Raw genomic sequence first — 23,020 nt, 5'->3', positions numbered from 1 at the left:
CGCTCCTGGTTTATGAGCAATAGACTTCACTCTAGGGACTCCCTAATTAACAAAGCAATCAATCGATTCCACATGTAAAAATCTAAGCTATTTATGTATACTTAATGCTAAAAATTTTCCCCATCAGATACTTTCTTAGTGGAAATTCCACAAGACATCTAAACAATTTCTTTGTGCTTTTTCACATAATTCATTTAAGATCATCTAATTTTGTTGGTGGTGGTGGTTATGGGACTTGAACTCAGTGCTGCTCCTGAGAGCTCTTTTGCTCAAAGCTAGTGCCCTACCACTTTGAGCCAGTGATCTATTTCTGGTTTTCTGGTGGTTATTTGGAGAGAAGAGTCTCCTGGACTTTCTTTCCCAGGCTGACTTTGAATAGTGATTCTCAGATCTCAGCTTCCTGAGTAGCTAGGATTACAGAGGTGAGCTACCAGCATCTGGCATTTTTATGTCTAGTTTTTAGCTTCTCTTTTTATTAGTTCTAATAGCACAATACACTGAGTGCCATGTGCTAGACATTGTAAAAATTCCCAGGACTTTTGTACTCTTTAACAGTTCTACTTGGTAGAAACTAAAGGCACTTCCTTATTATTCTTCAAGAAATCTGGAGATAAGAAGAGAGAGCTATAAATAAACACCTCACATTAGTTCATATAAATTCAATGTGAATTCCTTTAATGCAGTGGAAAGCAGGAAGGAAAAAGGAAGAGATAAGCAATACTTGTGATAATAATGGTCAATACTTATTGACTGCTAATTATTTGCTTGAGACAGTGCTAAGTGCTTCCTATTAGAATCTCATTTAATCCTACCACCAACCCTACATACAGAGGTTGCCAAACTCCCCACTGTACAGATACAGAAACTGAGGTTTTATGTGATGGTAGTCATGGCTTCATTTTACATAGCTGGGATCTGTGACCATTCTGCCACACCTGACAACAGACTGGGGATAGACCAGTTGTAACTCTTTATTTCAAAATTAGTCTGTTGCCTCCTTTGTAAATAAAGTTTTATTGGAACACAGCCATGATCACATTTATGTACTGTGCATGGCTGTCCTTGCACTACAACAGCAGAATTGAGTCAGAGACCATATGGGTGAACAGGAGTTGGAAGTATTTACTATTTGCTGACCCTTGATAGAAAAAGGTTGCCAACTCCTGTTTAAACTCTTCACTAGTATTATCAGTTTGCTATTTTATTACCAACTAGTTTTGTTTTCATTTAGCATAACACCTGCCGTTATTTTTTTGTGGCCCTCCTGAAGAATAGTAATTTAAAAATTAATTAGCTAGGTGTCACTGGCTTACAGCTGTAATCTGAGCTTCTCAGGAGACTGAGATGAGGACCATGGTTTGAAGCCAGCGTAGCAGGAAAGCCCATGAGACCCTTATCTCCAATTAACCAGCAAACAAACCAGAAGTGGAGCTGTGGCTCAAGTGGTAGAGTGCTATTATTGAGCAAAAACAGCTAATGGACAATGTCTAGGCCTGAACTCAAGCCCTAGTACAAGCCTGCATGCACATGTATACACATACACACATACAAATGTACATTGAATTTTTAATATGTTTTTATTGTAAAAATACTGCACAGATGGGTTACAAGTTACAGGAGTAAGATAATGAGTACATTTCCTATTGTAAGTTGAATTTTTTAATGGTGGTACTGGAATTAAATTCAGGGCTCCATGCATGCTTATTTGCTTGCTTGACAAGCTCTCTCCATAACCCTTTTAGTTTGATTTCAATGTCTCATGAATGCTAACTTTATCTAAGTCAGCCTTGGACCATGATCCTCTCATCTCTGTCTTTAAGGTAGCCAGGACCATAAGTGTTTACCAGTAGTGTATTACTGACTCACAAAACATAAAAAAATGGCACATATTAATGGAGTGCCATGTAATATATTTATACATTGTCTAGTGTTTAAATCAGGCTACATATATATGCATACACATATGATCATGACTTCATGATAAACATTCTCTTTTCTACTAGCTTTTTAAAATGTATGCACATTATTGTTGTCTGCAGTCAGTATATCAGAAACCCATATTCCTATCTAACTATAACTTGTGCTCACTGATTAATCTTCCCCATACCTCCTGGCCCCTAATCTCCCAGCCAATGGTAACTAATGTCTTTTCTTCTAGAAAGATTTTACCTGAACCATGGCAGTGGTGTACAATGAAATTTATTACATCTGATTTCTTCATGGTGAGTAATCATTAAACAAAATGAAACAAACGCAAAGCATTTATTGATTTACTCCTGGTAATAGAATGTGGGACAGAAATACAGAAATGAAAGCAAACAAACAAACGCAGTTCTAGCCTCAAGGACCCAGGTGAGAGGGGGAAACTGAGGCAGGCCTAGCAAGAATGGCTATGAGCTGCATTCAGTTATTGCTTATCTCAGGTTGAGAGCAAATGATATGGAGGCTCAGAGGAATTAAATAATGTGCCTGAGTCTCCCTAATCATAAATGTTGAGGTTAGGGTTCAAAATCAGGTCTTTTCATACAATGATGGGAATTAGAAATGATACCAGGTAAACACACTAACGCATGGTAAGTTTCGGACAGGTGTGTCTGGACTTGATGATGCTCTGCATAAGAGAATGGCCTCTAACTCAGCAGCAGCAGAGGGACAGAGTGAAAAGATCACATGGGAGTCACTAAGCAGCACAGGACTCTTTGGAGGGTTAAGGACTTTCGGAGGTGAGCTGTTGGCATGGAACTGAACAAGCCTCTGCTTCAGGCTTGGAAGACCACTGAGCCTGGCCGAGTGCATGCGCAGAGGGATTGGAGTGGAAGAGGAGGTCGGAGGGACATTTCCTCCCTGGGGGAAGCAAAGTGTACACAATAGCCCGGGTGAATGATAAGGCGCTTCCTTACCCCTTCCCTTACATGGGAAGGGCATACAAGTGACAGGAAGGCAGATGGACCTTGTTTTGTGCAAGGTGGTTGGTCGTGGAGTGCTGTTTGAGCCTGGCCTTACTGAGGAACTCCAGTTGTCAATATATTTATACATTCCTACATTCCTTTCCTAGTCACCTGTTATTTATTTATTTTTTGCATAGCTCTGTTAACCAACAATCACTGAGTAGAGATATTCTGAGACAGCATTTCTTCTCAGTTGCTAGGGTATAGTTTGAGCCAACAGCATTTGCCAGGAAAGAAAAATTCACGGAAGAAACCTCGCTGTTCTGTTTCTGTAGCTCTCCTGAGGGGGAGCATGTTCCATCTATATAGTATTATACTTTCTATGAGATGATTCTGAGGCAGTCCGTTCATTTCCTAGGACATTCATTGCTTATAATACTCGAAGAAGACGAAGAAGAAGAAGGAGGAGGAGGAGAAAGAGAAAGAGGGGGGTGGGGAAGAAGGAAGAAGGAGAAGCAGCAGCAGCAGCAAACCAAAAACCACAAGAAATGTAGGGTAAGTTCTAAGTTTAATGGTGCACATCCATAATACCAGCTACTGGGGGGGCTGAGCAAGAGGATCACTGGAGCCCAGCGTTCAAGGCTGGAAAACATAGCGAGACCTATCTCTAAAGAGAAAAGGGAAGGAAGGAGAGAGGAAGGGAGAGGAGGGGACTGAGAGTGGGATTAGGAGAGGCCAGGCAGTGACAGGAGGGATCTGCACTTCCTAGAGGACCTCATCCCAACCCTTCTTGTTTAAGAGCTTGCAGTGTTGTCTCCCTGTCAGGGAAAGGGCATTGCCAGGTGTTCAGAGTGCAACAGCAGCGCCTTCAGGATTCTGTTCTTCAGAGTTGGCTGGAACTCTGTGACCCACACAGGCTGAAAAAGGCTGGGCCAGGCATGCGGATACAGCACAGCCAGAAGCATTTCTGCCATCTGCTCCTCTGGCTCAGGGGATCCCTCTGTGCTGTCACCTTGAGCTGAAACAACTCTCATCCTCCTGGCCCTGGGAGTCACACCACAGACTGTTCAGGCTCCACCCTTATGGCAACCCTTGCCACGAATGGAGGTTAGAATAGCACAATAGCAGAGAAATTCATCTTCCTCTTGAGAGAATCCAGGCAATAGGGATCTGGTAGGTGCTAGATAGAAAAGCATCACAAAGCATAAAATACCATGTTCTTACTTTTGAATGATTTCCAGATTCCTACTTCCTATATCCTCTGGAGACCCTCTAGAAATAAAGTTTAATAGTTCTTTCTTACTTGTGCCTTTTTTTTCCCCACAAGAAGGAAACCAGGTGGGCCTTGGGTGGTGGCTGTCTGAGGCCATTGGAAACAAACTGAGCTGAAGGCCCCAAGCTGCTTTGCTTTCCTAAGCCTCCCCTAGAGGCTGGATAATTCCTTCTCTCTGGTAAACAAGGCCAGGAATGGCACTCCTAGGATTACACCACAAAAACACATTGTATTTGCTTTCTCAAATTGTGGCGGAGATCCTCCTGGCTGAATCTTGCTAGGGGACTAGCATGATGAGATTTTCCAAGTAAATTTGTACCGTTTCACTCATGGCTAATGATGCACTCGGAGCTAGTAATGCATGCTGACCCATTTGTCACGGGCAGGACTTAAATGCTAAATGCTGCTCTGGTGAATTTGAGAATGTTAGCAGTGCTGAGATAGAAGCAGAGAGACTATATAGTGGATCCAACTTTGTTTTAAAGAGACTATATAGTGGATCCAACTTTGTTTAAACTTTGTTGCCTTTTTAATTTAAGTAATTAATAAATGTTGATGAGATTAAGTATGCCTCTTGGAATAATCCGAATCTAAAAATGCTATATTGCTACTCATTTATAGATGATGTAATGTAAGTCACCATATAAACATAATACATGTTATATACATTTTCCTAAAAACAATTGTGTATAGGATGTATCACACACTCATACCTTATGGGACTTAGTTATACCTTAAATATGTCACAAGCTACCAAGACAGATTTATCAACATCTTTGTAGAATTAAAATTGGGCTGAAAAATGGCCCCTGGAACGAGGTACTGTTCATATTCAATATATAATTATCACTGGTGTTGGTGGCTCACACCTGGAATCCTAGCTACTCAGGAGGCTGAGAGCTAAGGATCACAATTCAAAGCCATCCCAGTCAGGAAAACACATGAGATATATATCCATCTATCTCCAATGAAACACCAAAAAAAGCCAGTAGTAGAGTTGTGGCTCAAGTGGTAAAGCATTAGCCTCGAGCAAAAAGACTCAGGGACACCTCCCAGGACCTGATACAAGCCCCAGGACTCTACAATGTATTGGCTGTTCTCTAAATGCATACAACAGAGAACAAATGGAAAACCACAGGACCCTAGGACAGACAGGGCCATCCCTCTGACCTCTGCCACAGCCATGTTCCTTCTCCTAAGTCATCCAGGAGCCCCATCCAGGGTACCAATATGTTTCTTCTTCCAAAGAATAGCTGCTCTATTATGTTTAGTTCTTGAATAAGTTTGCCTTTTTTAAATATGCGTTTCTCTTTTTGGTTTTCTAGAAAAACACAAAATACTGACCCAGACACACAGCCCAATACCTCTGACACTTTAAGATTTCAGTGCACTGATTCTCAAGCTCAAAGACCCAGGGCAAGGATGGAAGTGGGCCAGGAGCCCATCCATCCCTCTTCCCTGCAAAGGGTTCTTTGAGCTGTTGGATGTTCAAAACTCTCCTTTTGCATTCAGGCTCCATCTGGGGAGTGGCATTCTGGCCACAGGCTGCCTAAGAGTACATGAATAATTCACACCAAGACAGCCTAGGTACTACTCCTTCTCGATGGGAATTCCTGAGAGCTTTGGGTGTGCAAATCAACTGTGTGGTCACTTGGGAAATGAAGGGCACTCCACCCATGATTTGTTTGGCTTAACAGTGCCTCACAATGAGATTCTTGGATCAGAGTCACTGAAATTTAAAGAGCTCATCTCTTAAATGTGTAGTAGATCCATCATGCAGCCTGCTGCCAAGATCTGTTTGCCTCTTTCTCTCCACACACACATATATGTATATGTATATTATATATTATATAATAAAGATGATATAATATATACCTATGTAGGTATATATACAATCATGTATGTATACACATCATCTTTTCATCATGTGGAGGATAGTTCTGCTAATCCGACCACATCTAAACATAAATAAGCATTATTTATAGTACCTGCTGGATCCATTGTCATACACTTGCCTACCAACAGATTTTAAGTCTCCTAAGAAAGGATCTAATTCTGCTATATGCTCAACCTGCCAAAGACGGATGGTTGTTAACCGTGCAGCAAATTTCATTCCTCAAATTATGCCAGGAAATGTCGGTGCCAACGCTTACTGAGAACACCTTTAGAATCTCAAGGCCTGGCCACAATAATTCCAACCAATCAATAATCAAGTCTGGTAGGATGATCCCACCGATTCTACTTTGTTTTAAATTCCCCATTTCCAAGAAGATTCATGTCTTGCTTTCCACTTTTTCTGTCTAGTCCTATTTTTCTCTTGGAGCATGGTTACTGGATTGAGACATATATATCTCAGAAGGATCTGGGGTTCATTAGTAATTGCCATTTATTTAGATGACATCAGCAGTGAGGCCAAGGGGGCAAGGAAAGCAAAATACTGTAGCCCTAAAAATGAGACTTACAAAAAAGAAGAACCTCCCCCCCGCCCCAAGAGAGCCATTGCTTGGGGTTACAGCTTGTTTAGAAGATAATTATTTGATTTTATAATTACTTTTGTGGGCTGCAAAATAATTACTGTGCAGGCACATCTCCATGTGCCAAAATAGCAGAGACAATTGTTTTAAAGTTCACGCTGCAACAATAATAGAGTTGAGATGGTTAGTGCTTAGGTAGAGATTATAGAATCTATCTCCCTTTGTGGAAGAGCCAGCCTGAGGCCTACACAAAGGTCAGGGAAGAGGTGGGGCGCCAAAGATACTCTACTAACTGAACTCAGACCAATTTGCCCTTTCTAGCATAATTTCCACTTTAAAGCTGTTCATCTGAACACAGTAGGATGTCTAATGGCTTTTTTTTTTCTTATATTTTTTTTTGTCTGTTATGAGGCTTGAACTCAGGGCCTGGGCACTGTCCCTGAGCTTTTTCACTCAAGGATAGCACTGTACCACTTTGAGTCACAGCACCACTTCGAGCCACAGCACCACTTCCAGTTTTCTGGTGGTTAACTGGAGATAAGAGTCTCAAGGACTTTCCTGCCCCAGCTGGCTTCAAACTGCAATCATCAGTTCTTAGCCTCCTGAGTAGCTAGGAATGAGCCACCAGCACCTGGTTACCTAATGGCAAAAAAAAAAAAAAACCAAGTCTCTGAAAGGATAGAGGTAGGAAGATCATATTCAAGAGACACGGTCTAACAAACAACCTAAAAGCAGGGATTGGGGTATGGCTGAAGTGTTAGAGGTCCTTCCTAACAAATTCAAGGTTCTCTGAGTTCAAAACACCAGTTGAGGAAAAATAAACGTTTGAGCGGAACATTAGTGACCTGTGACACTGCCAAAACAAGACAAAAATCCACCACCACTACCCCTACCAACAAAATCTACCCTGAAACCTGAAACCAAATAACCAAGTATTTGGTAAGCCCTGGGCATAGTGGTACACATTCTTGTCACCACTGCTTAAGAGGTTAAAGCAGGAGTTACAGGCCAACCTTAGCAATGTTATTAAAGCACAAAGCCACAATTCACTTCTATGATCCTTATGTTTAACTGGAGACCAGATCACCTGTAAGATTCTCCTTACTTCTTAAGATCAGATAGGGTACTAAATGTTTGGGGTGGTATTATCTAATGATAGAAACTGTGATGTAGCCAAGGATCAACACCATTTTTCTGTACAGGGCTGGACAGCAAGCATCTTAGGCTTCACCAGTCTCTGTTGCAACCTATCAGCTGTGCAGCTGTGGTTTGAAAGCTGTCATAGACAGTATGTAACAAACATGCATGGCTGTGTCCCAGCAACAATACAGTCATGGGAACCCACGTGGGAATTGCCTGTGCCTGTGTCGTGCAACATTATTCTTTTTTCTTCAGCCATTTGAAATTGCAGAAAAGATTCCCAACCTACACACCCAGGTGGAAGGTCCATAGATCACCTTTTCCTAACCCTGAGTTTAGAAACCCCAGCAAAATTCATTTTCCAGGTGGAAGAAACGGGGCAGGAGGTAGGGGTCGGGCAGGTGTGACTCAAGAGCATGCAGAGGGTAGAAGAGGTCCCACAGGAACCTCACTTCCAATCAAATGCCCTCTTCTTCAGACAATTCACTTCACTTTTTAATAAGCTGGCAGTTTGCTTTGCAGAGTTTGGATTTATTTTTTTGCCCAAATTTTACTGAATGATTTTCACATTCTTCATCATGCGCGTGCGCGCGCGCGCGCGCGCGCACACACACACACACACACACATACGCATTCAGTTATAAAATGAAAATGTAATTCTGATCTGCGCTACAGGATGAGTGAGCCATCAAAGAAGCCAGGCACAAGGAACCCCATATGGGCATGATGCTATTGGTATGAAATATCCATCAGAGGGGAATCTATAGATAGTGAAAGTAGATGGTGGTTACTGGGATGGGAGAGGAGTTATAGGAGGACAGGATAACTAGGTTTAGGATTGTGTGTGTGTGTGTGTGTGTGTGTGTGTGTGTGTGTGTGTGTGTGTGCCCACATGCATATACATGTGCATGCTGCTCCTGGGGCTTGAACTCAGGTCCCTGAGCTTCTTTGGCTCAAAGCTAATGCTCTACCACCTAAGCCACAGTGCCACTTCCAGCCTTTTTCTGAGAAGTTTATGGTAGATAAGAGCCTCATGGACTTTCCTACCCATGCTGGCTTTGAACCTTGATCCTCAGATCTCAGCCTCCTGAGTAGCTAGGATTACAGGCATAAACCACCCATGCCTGGCTAGGCTTAGGATTTTCTAAAGGGAGTAGATACTGACCTATTCTGAACTGGATTGGTGATAACTTCACAATGCTATGAATATACTAAAAGCCACTGAATTATATGCTTTCAATGAGCTAACTATGTGGTGTGTGAATTATTTCCTAACAAAGCTGCTAAGAAACTCCACCTAGGGAATCTATTAAACTGTCAGAGAGCAAGTCCCACTCGCTTAGCACTACAGTGAGGGCACTCCTGTCTAGCCTCTACTCACTTCCCATTGCTCTGCAGCTTTTAAGCTCTGCTCCTGCCCCATGAAGCCACTACCCTTTGTAGTCCTGTAATAAGTGGGTTACATTTATCAGCTGGGTCTATATTGAATGATCACATATACTTATGTCATGACATATTCTATTACATGGTAGGGAAGAATATACTGTTGATGCTTAGTCAGACTGGCTTCATACTACAATACTCCAGGTTTCAGCCTCCTAAGAGGCTAGGCATACAGTGGTGAGTCACTATGTTCAACGGGGTACAGTGGATCTTTAGTACTTTTTTTATTTTGTTAATCCAAGGTCTGGCATATGCCAGGCAAGCTCTACCACTGAGCTGGATACCCAGCCTCAGCCCTTGGAAATTTCTTTTTTTTTTAAATTATTATTGTGAAAATACCATACAGAGGGGTTACAATTACATGGGCAAGACAGTGAGTACATTTCTTATTAAGCATTGTTGCCTCCTCCTTTGATTCCCCTTCCCATCCCGTCCCCTCTCCACCCCCTCACCCCCCTACCCCCCTACTCCCCTCCCCCCACCCCTGGAAATTTCTTGAAACCTCAAACAGCTGGTCAAGTTCAAGAAAGTTCTTACCATAAAAAAAGGAATGTTTAGGGCTAACAAGCAAGTGCTGATCCTTTTTCCCCACCCATAAAGTTTTATGCATATATTCTTATTTATGAGTGTTTTCAGTTTGATCTTATGTCCTTCAGACATTTGGATCTATTTGAAAGCTACTTTTCCCCACAGATTTTCAACATTTCTTCGCCTAAAGTAAGTGAATAGTTACAGATGTGTATAAAGTGTCAGAAAGAACAGAACAGAAGGAGAAATGATTAGCAAAATTATATGAGTGAAAAGTTATGCTAAAAATAAAATCCGAAGATTCTGATTGCTTGTGCGTGGAAGCATATTGAGCACATTTGAGCCCATCCCAAGGTTGTAGAATCTGTGTGTGTGTGTGTGTGTGTGTGTGTGTGTGCGTGTGTGTGTCTTTTTTACTCTTGCTTCTTGAGGCCAAGAGCTACCCTTTTCTGGCCATGGGAGTTGAGTTCTTCTCTTTGTTGGGTCCTTAGTGGGCACTGACAGCAACAGCATGGTAATAAAACAACAACAAAAACCCAACTCACCCCAATGTGCCTTGAAATGATACAGGAGAGAGGAATCTGGGTGATGAGTCTCGTTTTGCAGAATGTAAAATTTCTCATAATAATTGTTTAAGTGTTACTTGATTACACCACCATTGTGGCTGATGAAACGTCATATTTGTGGTGCTTAGTAACCAGAATCTGAACCCTTCGAGGCTATTCATGTCCTCTTTCTTGCCATGCTTCCCAAGATATGTATGTATGTGTGTGTGTGTGTGTGTGTGTGTGTGTGTGTGTGTGTGTGTGTCTGTCTGTCTGTCTGTCTGTCTGTCTGTACTGGAACCAGGATTTGAACTCAGGGCTTCATGCTCTCATTTAGCTTTTCTGCTCATGGCTAGGTCTCTACCACTTGAGCCATGTCTCCAACCCACTTTTCCATTGCGTAATGGAAGATAGAGTCTCATAGCTTTTTCCTTCCAAACCTGCTCCTCATATCTCAACCTCCTTAGCTAGAATTACAGGGGTTACCCATGTCCAAGGAGTTTTACCACTGTTGCTTCCCCCAGACACCTAAAACCTTCTCTTGGACATTTCAAACTTCTATGCACATCTGTGTCTACCTTCTTTCTTTTTAAAAATAGTCTCTACTATTCACCTTCTTTCTTTTTTTAAAAATCCTCTGCTATTCTATTATCTTGATGGCTTTTATTCATTCAGTGCTCAGCATAATACATTAAAAATGCTTCACAAATAAACCGGAAAGGCTGAACTGTCCTGCTTGTTTCTGAACTAACGTTATATCCTACTGCATTCTACCTGTTAAACTTGCCCTTTTTCCTGAATGCATCATGTTCTTTTGCATACATGTAGGTATGTATATGTGGTTTTTTAAAAAACAAAACATACTTCCTACTTTACTCAGAAAACTCCACCTTCAAATCCAATTGCAAATGGTCCTTCCTTTGGGAAGCCCTCCTGCCTTCAGCATATAATCAACAGTTTCTTCCAGCCATCTAACAAACTGTTTTGTTGCTGCTGTCACTATAAATACATTAAAGGCAACAGCTGGTTGATGTATCTCTTAGTATCTACCCTCAAACTAAGGTGACCTTGTTCACAAAAGCTGCTAAATTTTACAAGCAACAGCTCAGATGTTTAAAGATACCACACCATGACAAAAAGAGTCCATCTTTATTAGAATTCTCTGGCTCTGTACACTCCTTTCTAACCTCCAGCTAAGTCCTATTATTGTTATTATTGTTGTTATTCAGTACTGGGGATTGCAAATACTAGAGAAGTGTTCTATATTAACCTGCACCACAGCCTTGTTCGTCTTTCTAATACATAACTAGACCTTAAACTTGCCTCCCTTTTTTGATTATTCAATTGATCAAAAACTGCTACAGCATTAAAAAGTTGGGCATATATGTGAGTTCTCTTACCTGGAACTATTACATGCTTACATTGTGAGCTACAAGAAGGTTGCTTTCATGTTGGACAGAATTCAAGGGATTTAATTATGGAAGAGGCAAAATGGTACAGGATAAGCAGTAGGAGAAAAACCCAAGGCACTGTTGGACTTGGTGGTAGCCATACAAATGACAAGAATCACAGCTAATATTTTTAAGCACTTTATTCTGCCAGGCACCATACTGAGTGCTTTGTATCCATTATCTCATTTACTCTTCACAACTCCATGAAGTAAATAATATTGTAATGTCCGAACGTCTCCCTCCTCCAGCCCCAGCCAGTAAGTGGAGCAGCTCTTATTTGAACCCAGGCAGGAAGGGTTTTAGGATCCAGTTCTGAACCACTGCTGGCAGCCGCTTCTCTCTTTGGGGAAAGTTCTGTTCAGGAATGGATTGAGCCTGGGGGAGTACCTGCCTAACCTTAGTAACCCACAATTTTCTCATCTGCAAAAGGAGGAAGTGGTTCATGGAGACTCACAAGGTATTCTCGCCTAAAAGGCTGACATGCCCAGAGAGTGCTGCCATGTGTGTGACAGAGAAATAGCATGACAGATTTTTCTCACTCCAATGATATGTATTGGGATCCATTTCAAAAATGTTAAATAGTTCTAATCTCTAAAACAAGGTTTGGGGACACATCCAGTAAGTCAATGGATTACTGACGCTGTATGTGAGCGTTCAAAGAACAGAATCCATATTTATGTGAAATGAAGACAACCTTGAAATATTGATCACACATAAGAGACAGTGAGTAGCAGTCACAATTGATATGCATTGTTTCTAAATCTACCATTCTAATATTTACTTGGTTTGTTTTTAGTGCTGGGATTTGAACCCAGAACCTTGAACACATGCAGGGCTGGGTAATGTCTAGTCCAGGACTGTATGAGGCCCTAAGAATCATCAGGTCTGGCCATATCAAGGCTATCACTGGTAGAACTTGAAATTCAATATAAGTACGAGATATTTTTTCATAGGATCGTAACATCAATACCGCTAACATTACATACTAACTGGCCCTTGGCAATAACAGATTCCCCACTCCTGAGTCATATATGCAACCTTCTGCCACTGGCCTACACCCCCAGCCCTTGGCTTTTTGAGGCACAGTAGAGCCCTGTCTCAAATTCAGGATCATCTTGTCTCTGCTTTCCAAGTGTTAGAACATTTTAAATGTCACTACTAAAACAAAAAAGTCAAGAGACTTCCAAATATTTGCAAAACTGTTAAAGATATGTTCTATTTATGTGAATTACATTTTTATACTAACATATCTGTATATGTGTGTGATGCTGAGCACTGAACCCAGGTCTTCATGCATGTGAAGCACATGTTCAAACACAAAGTCATACTCCTAGCTCACATCCTAATAATTATTAATGAGGCTGTATTTCTTAAAATAAGTCCCCACTATTAATAGGCCTGAAATGAGCTATGAGAATAGAAAATGTGGATAAATTATATGCAGAAATATCTTGCTTTCTAGAGTACATTTCTTTTTAAACTTGAATTTTAACCATTTCTCTTACTAACTTCTAATCTAAAGGTGTGGTAATAATTTAGCTGTCACTTGTAGTTGAACCATGACTATAATCTCTATTGCATCTCCTCCCATACATGTCATTTTCTCTACCAAGCAGGTAAAGGAAGGTTAAACAATTATACCAGGAAATTCTGCAATTCTTTCTCATTTCTTACCCTAATAAACTATTGAAACTATCAATATATTCAACATGTGCATGCATACGCACGCACACGCACACACACACACAGAGATATCCAACTTTCTACATCCTAGGTAGATACAGAAACAAATCCATTTTTAAAAAGTCAAAGCCAGGTGCTACTTGGGAGGTTGAGCTTGGGAGGACTGTGGCTCAAAGAATTCACCAGTTGCATTCTCACCTCATAGATGGGAACAATTAGGTGCGCCTACCATCTCAAATGACAGAAATTGGGGCATAGGTGGGGGAGGTGGTCATGGTTCCAGGCCAGCCCAAACAGAAAGGTCTGTGAGACTCCATATCCACAGAGGAAAGCTATCCCAGAAACGATAGGAAGCCTAAAGTAGGTGGGTCAGGTCTTAAGCAGGCACCCAAGCAAAAAGTGAAGTCTGATTTTTAAAAACAACCAGCAAAAAACAGGACTGGAGGCATGGCCCAACAGTAGAGTGCCAGCTTTGTGAGATGCTCTGAGTTCAAACCCCATTCTGCCAGAAAAAGAGAAAAAAATCAATCAATTTGATGGCATAATAAGAAAATACCATGAATCTGTGCCATATTTTGTCATGTGGACTTTAGCACTGGAGTGTGATGTCAACTTGTCTCATCTGAAAATGGCCTCCCTATGATACCCACACAGTGAAAATGGAAGAAAACAATTTGGGCCATCAATGAACAGTGAATTGTACAGCATAGTCTCTTTAAAGCAGAAATTTACTTAAACTAAAACCAATTTTTAAAAAATCTTTAATACTAGTTCATAAATATTAAGAACGAGCAAAAAAGATCATCGCTAAAATGTAACTTCACCTTTTACCCACTGCTTAATTAACCAGGAGTATTTTTTTTCTTTTAAAATTTATTCTGCAGCAGCTAAATATTTTTTTTTTAGCTGTAAACTGTCTTTAAAGGGAAAATTATTGGAATATGCTTTAAATACGTTTCAAATAACTGACATTTCGTGTATATGTCTGTAAGTAAGTAAGTATTCCCACCGCAGAAATTCTGGAGAAGGGGCCTATTGGTAGAGCACTTAACTAGCATGTGTAAAGCCCTGGGTTCTATAACTACAAAAACAAAAAATTTTCTTCTCTTGAATGTTACCAACTAGGTACACTGGTAAAATGTACCATCAAAATCTTGACTACCACTACACATTTCCTGTAAAATAACTGACCCCCAAACAAACAAACCACAAAAGACTAGAATTGGCCCTCAGTCTTATTTCCATTAGTAAATGAGTATAGTACACACAGAGGCTTATTGATGTACAATTAGGCACTGAAACAGAGCATCCCCTTTTTATCATGTCAGGTGATATGCCAACACGCAACCACACAGCTAAGTGCATTCAGAGGTGTTGGAGGCGAAGTGACATGCGATGCTTTGGGTTAAAATACATGACTACCTTCATACACACAGCACCCAGTCTGTGTTCACAAGTGATAGAGTTCATAAGCACATTATGTAAACACACATCCTTGAGTGTAGACAGACACCTTTCCTTGTTATTGCAGCATTTAGAGAAAGTAATTGAAACAAGCTTTTGTGGTTAGGGAAGCAGGCCATTGGGATGTGATTCAGTCAGCAGAGGGGCAGACATTTAATAAATGTCTTGGCTGGCAACTCATGCTCTATTATACTAGTTGGGAAAGGTCTGCCTTTGGATCATCTCATTAATGTATTTGTCCTGGTGCCCTCGGCTTATTCAGTAATCACAGGAATCAAACACATATCAGGTGTGCCTCTCAGAAACGAATTTCCTTGCTAAAACTAAATGGAGCGGTATTGCTCCTCCCTCCTGCCTCCTGCCCTGCTCGGGGGTGCCTCTCTCATACCGCACAGCCTCACATGCCTTTTAATCAAAGAAAACTATAATTACTCTAGCAGGACTCTAATTCTGAAAAGACATTAGCCAAGACAATCACTTCATTACACGGCATTTCAGAAGCCCACAAAGAAAAGGATGGCTCCTAAGTAATATGTGTTCTTCCAAAGAGAACAAAACAAACTTGCCTGGTTGATAGGAAAATCTGCCTGCCCAAGCAGGTGGACATGTCCCAGAGGGACAGCCCGAGTTCCAGCCTGGCCAGCAGCGAATACATCCCCTGGAAAAATCTGCTGCCTAACAAACAAACAAGAACTTTTCCTGCGACCTTCAGCGTGGCCTTCTGGAGTCTGCTCCAGGAGCTGCTTGGGGGTTCTTGGGAAGACCAGGCCGCCACAGAGGCGCGTCCACATCTGCAGAGGCTTCAGCCTGATCCACGCCAGCTGTCTCTCATTCTGGGCTTCTTCCTCTGCCCATTGCAGCCTGGCTGGCACCCCTTTACCAGCCAACTTCCTATCAGATTGGTGGTGGTGGTGGTGGTGGGAACTCTTTGACTTGCAAGTGCCCAGCTCACCAGAAGGAAGGTTGGGCTGCATGCCCTGCCCCCCACCCAGCTCCCCACATTTTGCCATTAGGCACCTTTCCAAGAGAGACTAGCACCAAGCCAACTCCAAAAACCACAGCTACGTTTTACTCTAAACAGGCATTTTCACGAACTCCACAAGTCCTTGGGGGGGGGGGCGGGGCAGGGAAGGGGTTGCTGGGCGCCACCGCCCCCAAATCAAATCAACCTCTCCAAAGTAAACCCACCTGAAGGGAAGAAGGTGGCACCCCGGTAACGCAGCCCAGAAAAAAAAAATCCTGTATCCCAACTAACTGCCTGGATGGAGAATCCGTTAAAGAGCCTCCGTTAAGAGAAAACAAAAATCAAGTCTAACATTCCCCCCCGCCCCACCACCACCTCCAAAGGCTAATAATGTTGCTGTTCACACATCCCCTAACACCCCACCTTTCAAAGACAAATTCCAGACTTGTCCTTCTCCGTCACTTCGAACCCCCTGGGTTGGGCGAACCTCTACCTCCCCGGGTTCTGGCCACTAGCCGGGTTTGGCTCTGGATGGGTGGACGGTACCCTGCAAAGTGCCTGTCGGACGAGGGTCAGGCTCGGGTAGAGGGCAGACGTTCCCTCAGATCTCCAGTCTGCAGTCTCCGCTGGGGACCCAAGTGAGGATCGGGGTTGGGGGAGGGGAGGGGGGCCCGCCGAGCCGCCTTCGCGCCGACCCCCGCCACTCACCGTCCCGGGCGTCCTCCCCACGACTGCAGTTGCTGCAAATGTGTTTGATCTCCTTGCCTAGTTGACAGTGGATCACAAAGGACACGTTGCTGTTGTTGTTGGGGGCGGGCTCCTTCCGGGGGGGTTTCATTCTCAGCAAATAAAAAGCTTTCTTTTTGGATTTCTCGGCGCCTGGCACCGCGCCCTCCCTGCAGCGCGGCGAGCGGAGCGCAAACCTCCCCGGCTCCGCGGTGGCGCGCGTGGGATCCGCCATCGGGGCCCCGGGGCGCCCGGGGGCCAGCCGCTGCTTGGGTCCCCGCGCTGCCACTCGCGCCCCTCCGCCTTGCCTGCATGCCCCCCGCCCCGGCTCCGCCCCGCCCCGCCCCGGCCGCGGGGCGGCCACGGCGAAGGCGCCCACGGAGGGGGAGGGGGGTCTCGACCTGGCCGACCTCGCGGTCCCTTGCCGACCTGGATCGCGAGGTCCGAAGAGGAGGAGGAGGAAGAGGAGGAGGAGGAGCCTCTCCGCTCGTACCTGAGCCTCTCCACCCGCACCTGTGCCGGGCTCTCCAGCGCACCGCCTCCCGGGCAGCCCCACCCCTCCGAAAAATCTCCGCACCAGCCCTTGGGGAGCCTGCGGGGTTGGAGACTAAGGCTTAAAAACGACCACCGCTCTTGAGTTCTGGGGCAGAATGCCAGTCTCTCCCGTCCTCCCGCCTTTCTTGGAGCTTCACCCTGCCAAATGAAAGCAAGATGTGCCGCTCAGAAGGCAGCGGCACCCCCCCCCCCCCTCCAGCCCTTGGGGAGAAGCGCCTCTCAGACCAGAACAGATTTCCAATCCTCTGGTGGGTGAACCCCGCCATCCCTCCACTTGCCCTGGGGTAGACAACCTGTGACAGTACAAGGGACGTTTCCAAACCTTCCCTGAAGGGAGGGGACCTTCACCAGGGTCATGAACATCCTCAGAAAAAACAGCAACTTGCAACTTTGTGATATCAGCGAAATTAGCGGATCTCTCCAGCTGTCCTAACACAGCCAATAGGGCAGAAGCAAGCCAAAGACATCTACCGAGAACCGGGTCTGAAATAAGACACATCCATGGCTCAGGAATAAGATTAGCCACAAGTTATGGAGCCCTGACTCGCTCTGCGTTTACCACACATCTAAAGAGCCACCCATCCGCAAAAGTACTGTAAGACCCACCTCTTAGAAAATTACTTTTTTTAAAGCCAGCACAGACTTAGAAAAGACCCCTTATTATGTTCGCCTCGAGTGCTCTTTTTGTTTTTGCTTCTAAAATAGAAATTTGGGGCTCCAGCCCCAAGATCCTGGCGTGGTTAAGTCCGGAATCTGTAGCTTTAACAAGCTCCCCAGGTGATTTTAATGCAAGGCATCAACAAAGAAAGGGAGCTCACAGCCAGCTGTGTCAGAAGCCAAGCCTGTGCACTTTGTACCACTTTCCATCCCTCTCAGTCACAACCGTTAGTGCTTTTCTGGTCTACTAAAAGAGTGCCCTCAAGAAAGCATTATTCACCCATGGCTTGCTCCCAGAAACCTAGCTCTTCAAGAAGCTGGGCTCTGAGGGTGGTGGTTCGAAGCCAGCCCAGACAGGAAAGTCTGTGAGAGTCTTATCTCCAAAAGTGGGGTGGGGAGTGGGTGGGATTGAAATAGAGCTATGGTTCAAGTGTTAAGAATACCAGCTTTGAGCAAAAACGTTACAGGACAAAGCCTAGGGTCTGAGTTCAAGCCCCAGGACTGGCACAAAAAAAAAAAAAGAAAGAAAGAAAGAAAAAAGAAAACAATAGGAAGGAAAGAAAGGGGGGGGGGAAGAATAGAAAAAAATAGAATGCATTATCATTACCAGTGTTGATTTCCCAAAGCCCCGAGACAGGAACCTCCACAAAAGTTGGGTCTTCTCTAGCCTCTTCAACTGCGCAAGTTGTACCTACATGGGCCTTCCAGGTTAAAGGGTTGGCCATCCACTAGGGATGCTATCACAATATGCTTCCTAGCTCTCCAGCTGTACCATCCTGTCATCTACAAAGGCCTCTGGCCAAAAGGAACCCTGCTGAATTGTTGGTGGAAGTGTAAACTTGTTCAGCCACTTTGGAAAGCAGTATAGAGGTTCCTCAAAAGACTCCACATAGAGTTCCCCTGTGACCCAGCAATCCCACTTTGGGGCATTTACCCAAACAATCATAAACAAGGCTATACTAAAGGTACCAGCACAACTATGTTTATTGCAGTATTATTTACCATAGCGAAGATATGGAACCAATCCAGATGCCCCTCAGTAGAGAATGGATCAAGAAAAGAAAATGTGAGATATATATATATATATACATACATACATACATACATACATACATATATATATATATATATATATATATATATATATATATATATATATATGAATTCTATGCCTCCATCAGAAAGAATGACATCACCCCATTTGTTAGGAAATGGAAAGACTTGGAAAAAATTATACTAAATGAAGTAAGCCAGGCCGAAAGAAACATAGGTCCCATGGTTTCCCTTATTTTCAATAACTAGTATATGTCTAGGACAAGCAGAAAAGGTCGAAAGCTATGCACATATGGCCATGTAAGATGATGTTAAGTGAAAGGAACCCCAAATAGGGGGGACATAAGTGTTTTTTTCTTTTTTGCTATTGTTTTTAATGTATCTAAAATGTACTATGTGATTTTTTTTGTTTCTTTTGTATGTTCTTCCCCCATGGTATAACCCCTGTTTTCACTGTATTTGAGTCTGGTACCCTGCATCTTGTATATACATTTTTCTAATTTGGGGAAGGGAAGGGAAATAACAAAATGCTGAAACAAGGATACAGGCTGACCCATTGTAATAATGAGATGTAGGAGACACTATGTTGAAAATGAACTTTACAACTTTGGTGGCGGGAGGGAGGGGATGGTAGGGGAAAATCAAAGGAGGAGGTAACAGTGCTCAATAGGAAATGTACTCATTACTTTACTCATGTAACTGTTAACCCCTCTGTACAGTATTTTTACAATAAAAACATATATAAAACAAAAAACAAAAGGCTCTGGCCAAGTCAATGTGGTCAGAGCTCCACTTTCATTTTGCCACTCGGGTTAGGGAAGTGAAGAGTCCAGGCACCATTCTGTGACCTTAGCTGTGATGTCAGGGAAAAATGGAAGGCAAGAGTTGGAATTGTACACTCTTTAATTGGATCTCAGGCCCTACCAAGGCTACCCTCTGGCTTCAAGTAACTCGGTCCTTCCCACCTGAATTACTAGCCACAAGTAAAAGTCCTTTCATCTGTTCTTCCCTGGGCCCTGGTGTAATTATAAACTCTGGTTTAGAGAGCACAAAGGTCCATTAGTAATCCTGGCTGGAAAGCACTTTTTGCTTTGTGTTTTATGTAAACATGTGTCATTGTTTTTCTAATCTTCAGGCCCCACCTCCAAACTACATCTTTTGTTATCCTACCCTGAAAAGTAAGAAAGGAGGGAGCCCCTGTGTGTACAGCACATGCCATCTTTTCCTGACTGTTTATAAAATTGCATGCCTTTTCTACTTTCTTCTCTGCCCCACAGGTTGGAACAGGAAGCCTGTATAAACCCCATATAAATCCCATCTGGCCTTATTGAAACAACTGAGCTGGTAGCAAGCTTTTATTCACTCCCTGAATACTAAGCCTGACCTAAGGGCTTTGCATTTCCCTATCTTAATTTGCCAAGTATGGTTATGGTTGTAGCAGTAGACAACCAAGCCATAGTCACCAGCTTGAACTTAGATATCAAAAAATATTCCTTGCAGGGTAGGGGGCTTTCATCTGAGTTAAGTGTGTAAAAAGGTCTGTGGTTTGCTTGGAAAACCTGTTTTCCTTGTAATCCATTTTACTAATCTCTCCTGGCTGGATTTGCAGCTCCTAAATAAGTGCTGACCAATATGGCACCCGCTTGCTATATGGAGCTATTTAGATATAAATTAATTAAAACTCAAATCAATTAAAGTTCCTCAGTTACACTAGCCATGTGGTCGATAGCTACGCATGGCTAGTGGCTACTATAATTATAGTAGAGCGTGTCCATCACAGAAAGTTACAATAAATCATGACGCTCTTAGAGGATATATGGATTTCAATGTCTCTGGCTGATTTCAGAGATGATTAGTTTCAAAAGCAGAGAAATAATTGTCTCCTATCACCGAAAGCAGTTGGAGAAAGGACCAGGATGTAAGGATCCCTAGTGCCGGTGGCAGTTTGGAAGGCAGTAGCTGTATCTGGTAGCTGTAGACACCACTTTGCCTTAGGAAGAGAGAAGGACCAAAGTGCACACATATTGGCATTTTCCTATTTTTTTCAACTCTGGGTTCTGTGCTTGTTAGGCAGGTGCTCTCCGACTTGAGCCACATCCCCAGCCCAGGCATTTCCTCTTGACCCTACTCTGTGCCCTGTGTGCTACCTCATGGAAGCCTGCTTCTGGTGTCCATTGTCATAGTGTCCTTATAGCTCTTGATGCCTAGATGTCTTTTAGAGAGCTGTATATATATATATATATATATATATATATCCTCCTGTGTAAGAACACAGGTTTTATTACTTGTAATTAGGACTCATGGGATTGTTGGCATTGATGCTCATTTCTCTGCATTGAGAGTGCAAGAAAAAGGCTAACCTACATCAATGTACAAATATATAAAAAAATATATATATTACAGATTATTTTCACCTTTCAAAGACAGGAAGAAACTATCAAAGGGAAGAGCAACCCATTCCATTCCAGTGCTCATAACCGCGTTTCTTAACACCAAGCTTATGAAATGTATATGGAATTTTAATCCAGACAATCTACACAGGAAACAGATGACCTCTGTGATCACTCTCAGTGTCTCGTTCAGCTGGATGACAATCTCTCCATCTCTTCTTTAGAAATCAATTAACTTGTAGATTCCCTTCTTAAAAACTATTTTGGGTGTTCTAAGTCTAAGGGTGCTCACTTACCCAAAATGCTCAAAATAGATGCCAGGTACAAGAGCACTTATTAGAAGTGCACATCTAAAGTTCTGCCCCAGAATCTGCATTTTGACAAGGCTTCCACGTGACTTGGATACACAGTAAGGTTTGAGAAAGACACCCCCCCCCCCTAGAAATTGGCCTCATTAATAGTTTATCAGCAGTATTGATGGTAATAGTATTAGTTGCCTACCAGAGAAAAACAGTTTGGCTCTAATGTCAACCATAGATAGGACTCCTCATCTCTTGGATCTTATACCTTAGTGAAAGAGAGGATGCGCTCAATAGAGGGACATGGAAGCATAACAGAACACACCAGTGGAAACATCAAATTGTAATGAGGGACAGCTGTGCAGAAGAATGCATTTAATATGTGAGTGGGGGCTATGTGCAAAGGGAGTTTTGCAGGAGTTAATGAGAAAACAATGGAGGAGGAGCCTGGGAAAATGTGATCAGCAGCAGTTGGGGCAGGAGAGTAATGATGGTAGTGGTGGTGATGGCAGTACAGAGAAAACGTGAGATGTCAGGTGAGAAGAAATTTTGGTGAGGCTGAGTAAAGGGCCAGCAGCCATTGGCTCGGAATCCCAGTTACACCAGCAAGGCACTAGCTAAACACTGGGCTTTCCAGAAGACTCCATTATTAGGGGAAGGCAACCACAGCTCTTGACCCCAAATCTGAATGTGAGTAGCAGTAGGTGATCTTTATCAAGCCCAGCATTTCTTAGATATTCAGGGAACACAGTCAAATGTGAAGGGTAGAAAAAAGAAATGCTCACAAAGTTCTTTAACTCTTATATAAAAAGGAAAATAGTAGAAAAACAGCATATAAAAGTGAATGTAGGATAAAGATGGAACCATTTGAAGAAGTGTATTTTGATGAAAATCACTACACATACTTGATATAAGAAATGACTTTAAAAATCCTTTCTTTCCTTAGTGATTTGGTTTTGTTTTCATTTCTGTCTTTTTTTTTTCAATTTAAATGCTAGTTATCCATTTAATTTTCTACTTGTTCCTGTGATGCCTTTTTCTTTCTTGGCTTCTGTGTAACAGGTATAAAAGTGCTCCAACCTTCAGAAAATTGCCCGAGTCAAATCTCAGGAAAAAGGTGAATGGACCCATATTTGGAAAAAGAATCTTTGCAGATGTAATTCAGGATGGATCTTGAGATGAGATTATTCTAGATTATCTAGGCAGGCCCTATGTTCAGTAGCAAGCACTCTTTTTTTTTTTTTTTTTTTGTCAGTCATGGGCCTGAACTCTGGGCCTGGGCGCTATCCCTCAGCTCTTCAGCTCAAGGCTAGTGCTCAACCACTTGAGCCACAGCACCACTTCTGGCTTTTTCTACTTATGTGGTGCTGAGGAATTGAACCCAGGGCCTCATGCATGCAAGCACTCTACCACTGAGCCACCTTCCCAGCCCCCAGTAGCAAGCATTCTTATGAACGACACTCAAGTTAGACTCAGATAAGAGGGGA

At 42.9% G+C, this 23,020-nt stretch overlaps 1 protein-coding gene across 5 annotated transcripts in view; it reads right to left on the bottom strand.

Moving 5' to 3' along the window:
* The window catches only part of Phactr1 (phosphatase and actin regulator 1), a 430,764-nt gene that overhangs the window by 183,740 nt on the left and 224,004 nt on the right, over window positions 1-23,020 (bottom strand). The window contains exon 1 of one of the 5 annotated variants that reach the window (XM_042678531.1): window positions 16,562-16,814. The exons of the other annotated variants lie outside the window; for them this stretch is intronic. Coding sequence (XP_042534465.1) covers window positions 16,562-16,814 — 253 coding nt within the window. Of the gene's footprint in view, window positions 1-16,561; window positions 16,815-23,020 lie in introns of those variants that run through there. 5 annotated transcript variants of the gene reach the window in all.

The sequence above is a fragment of the Dipodomys spectabilis genome, unplaced genomic scaffold, assembly GCF_019054845.1.
Source record: "Dipodomys spectabilis isolate Male_0828 unplaced genomic scaffold, ASM1905484v1 ptg000045l, whole genome shotgun sequence".
NCBI lineage: Eukaryota > Metazoa > Chordata > Mammalia > Rodentia > Heteromyidae > Dipodomys > Dipodomys spectabilis.
The sequence above is the reverse complement of the archived record's forward strand: the minus strand, read 5'-3'. Positions and strand labels throughout refer to the sequence as shown.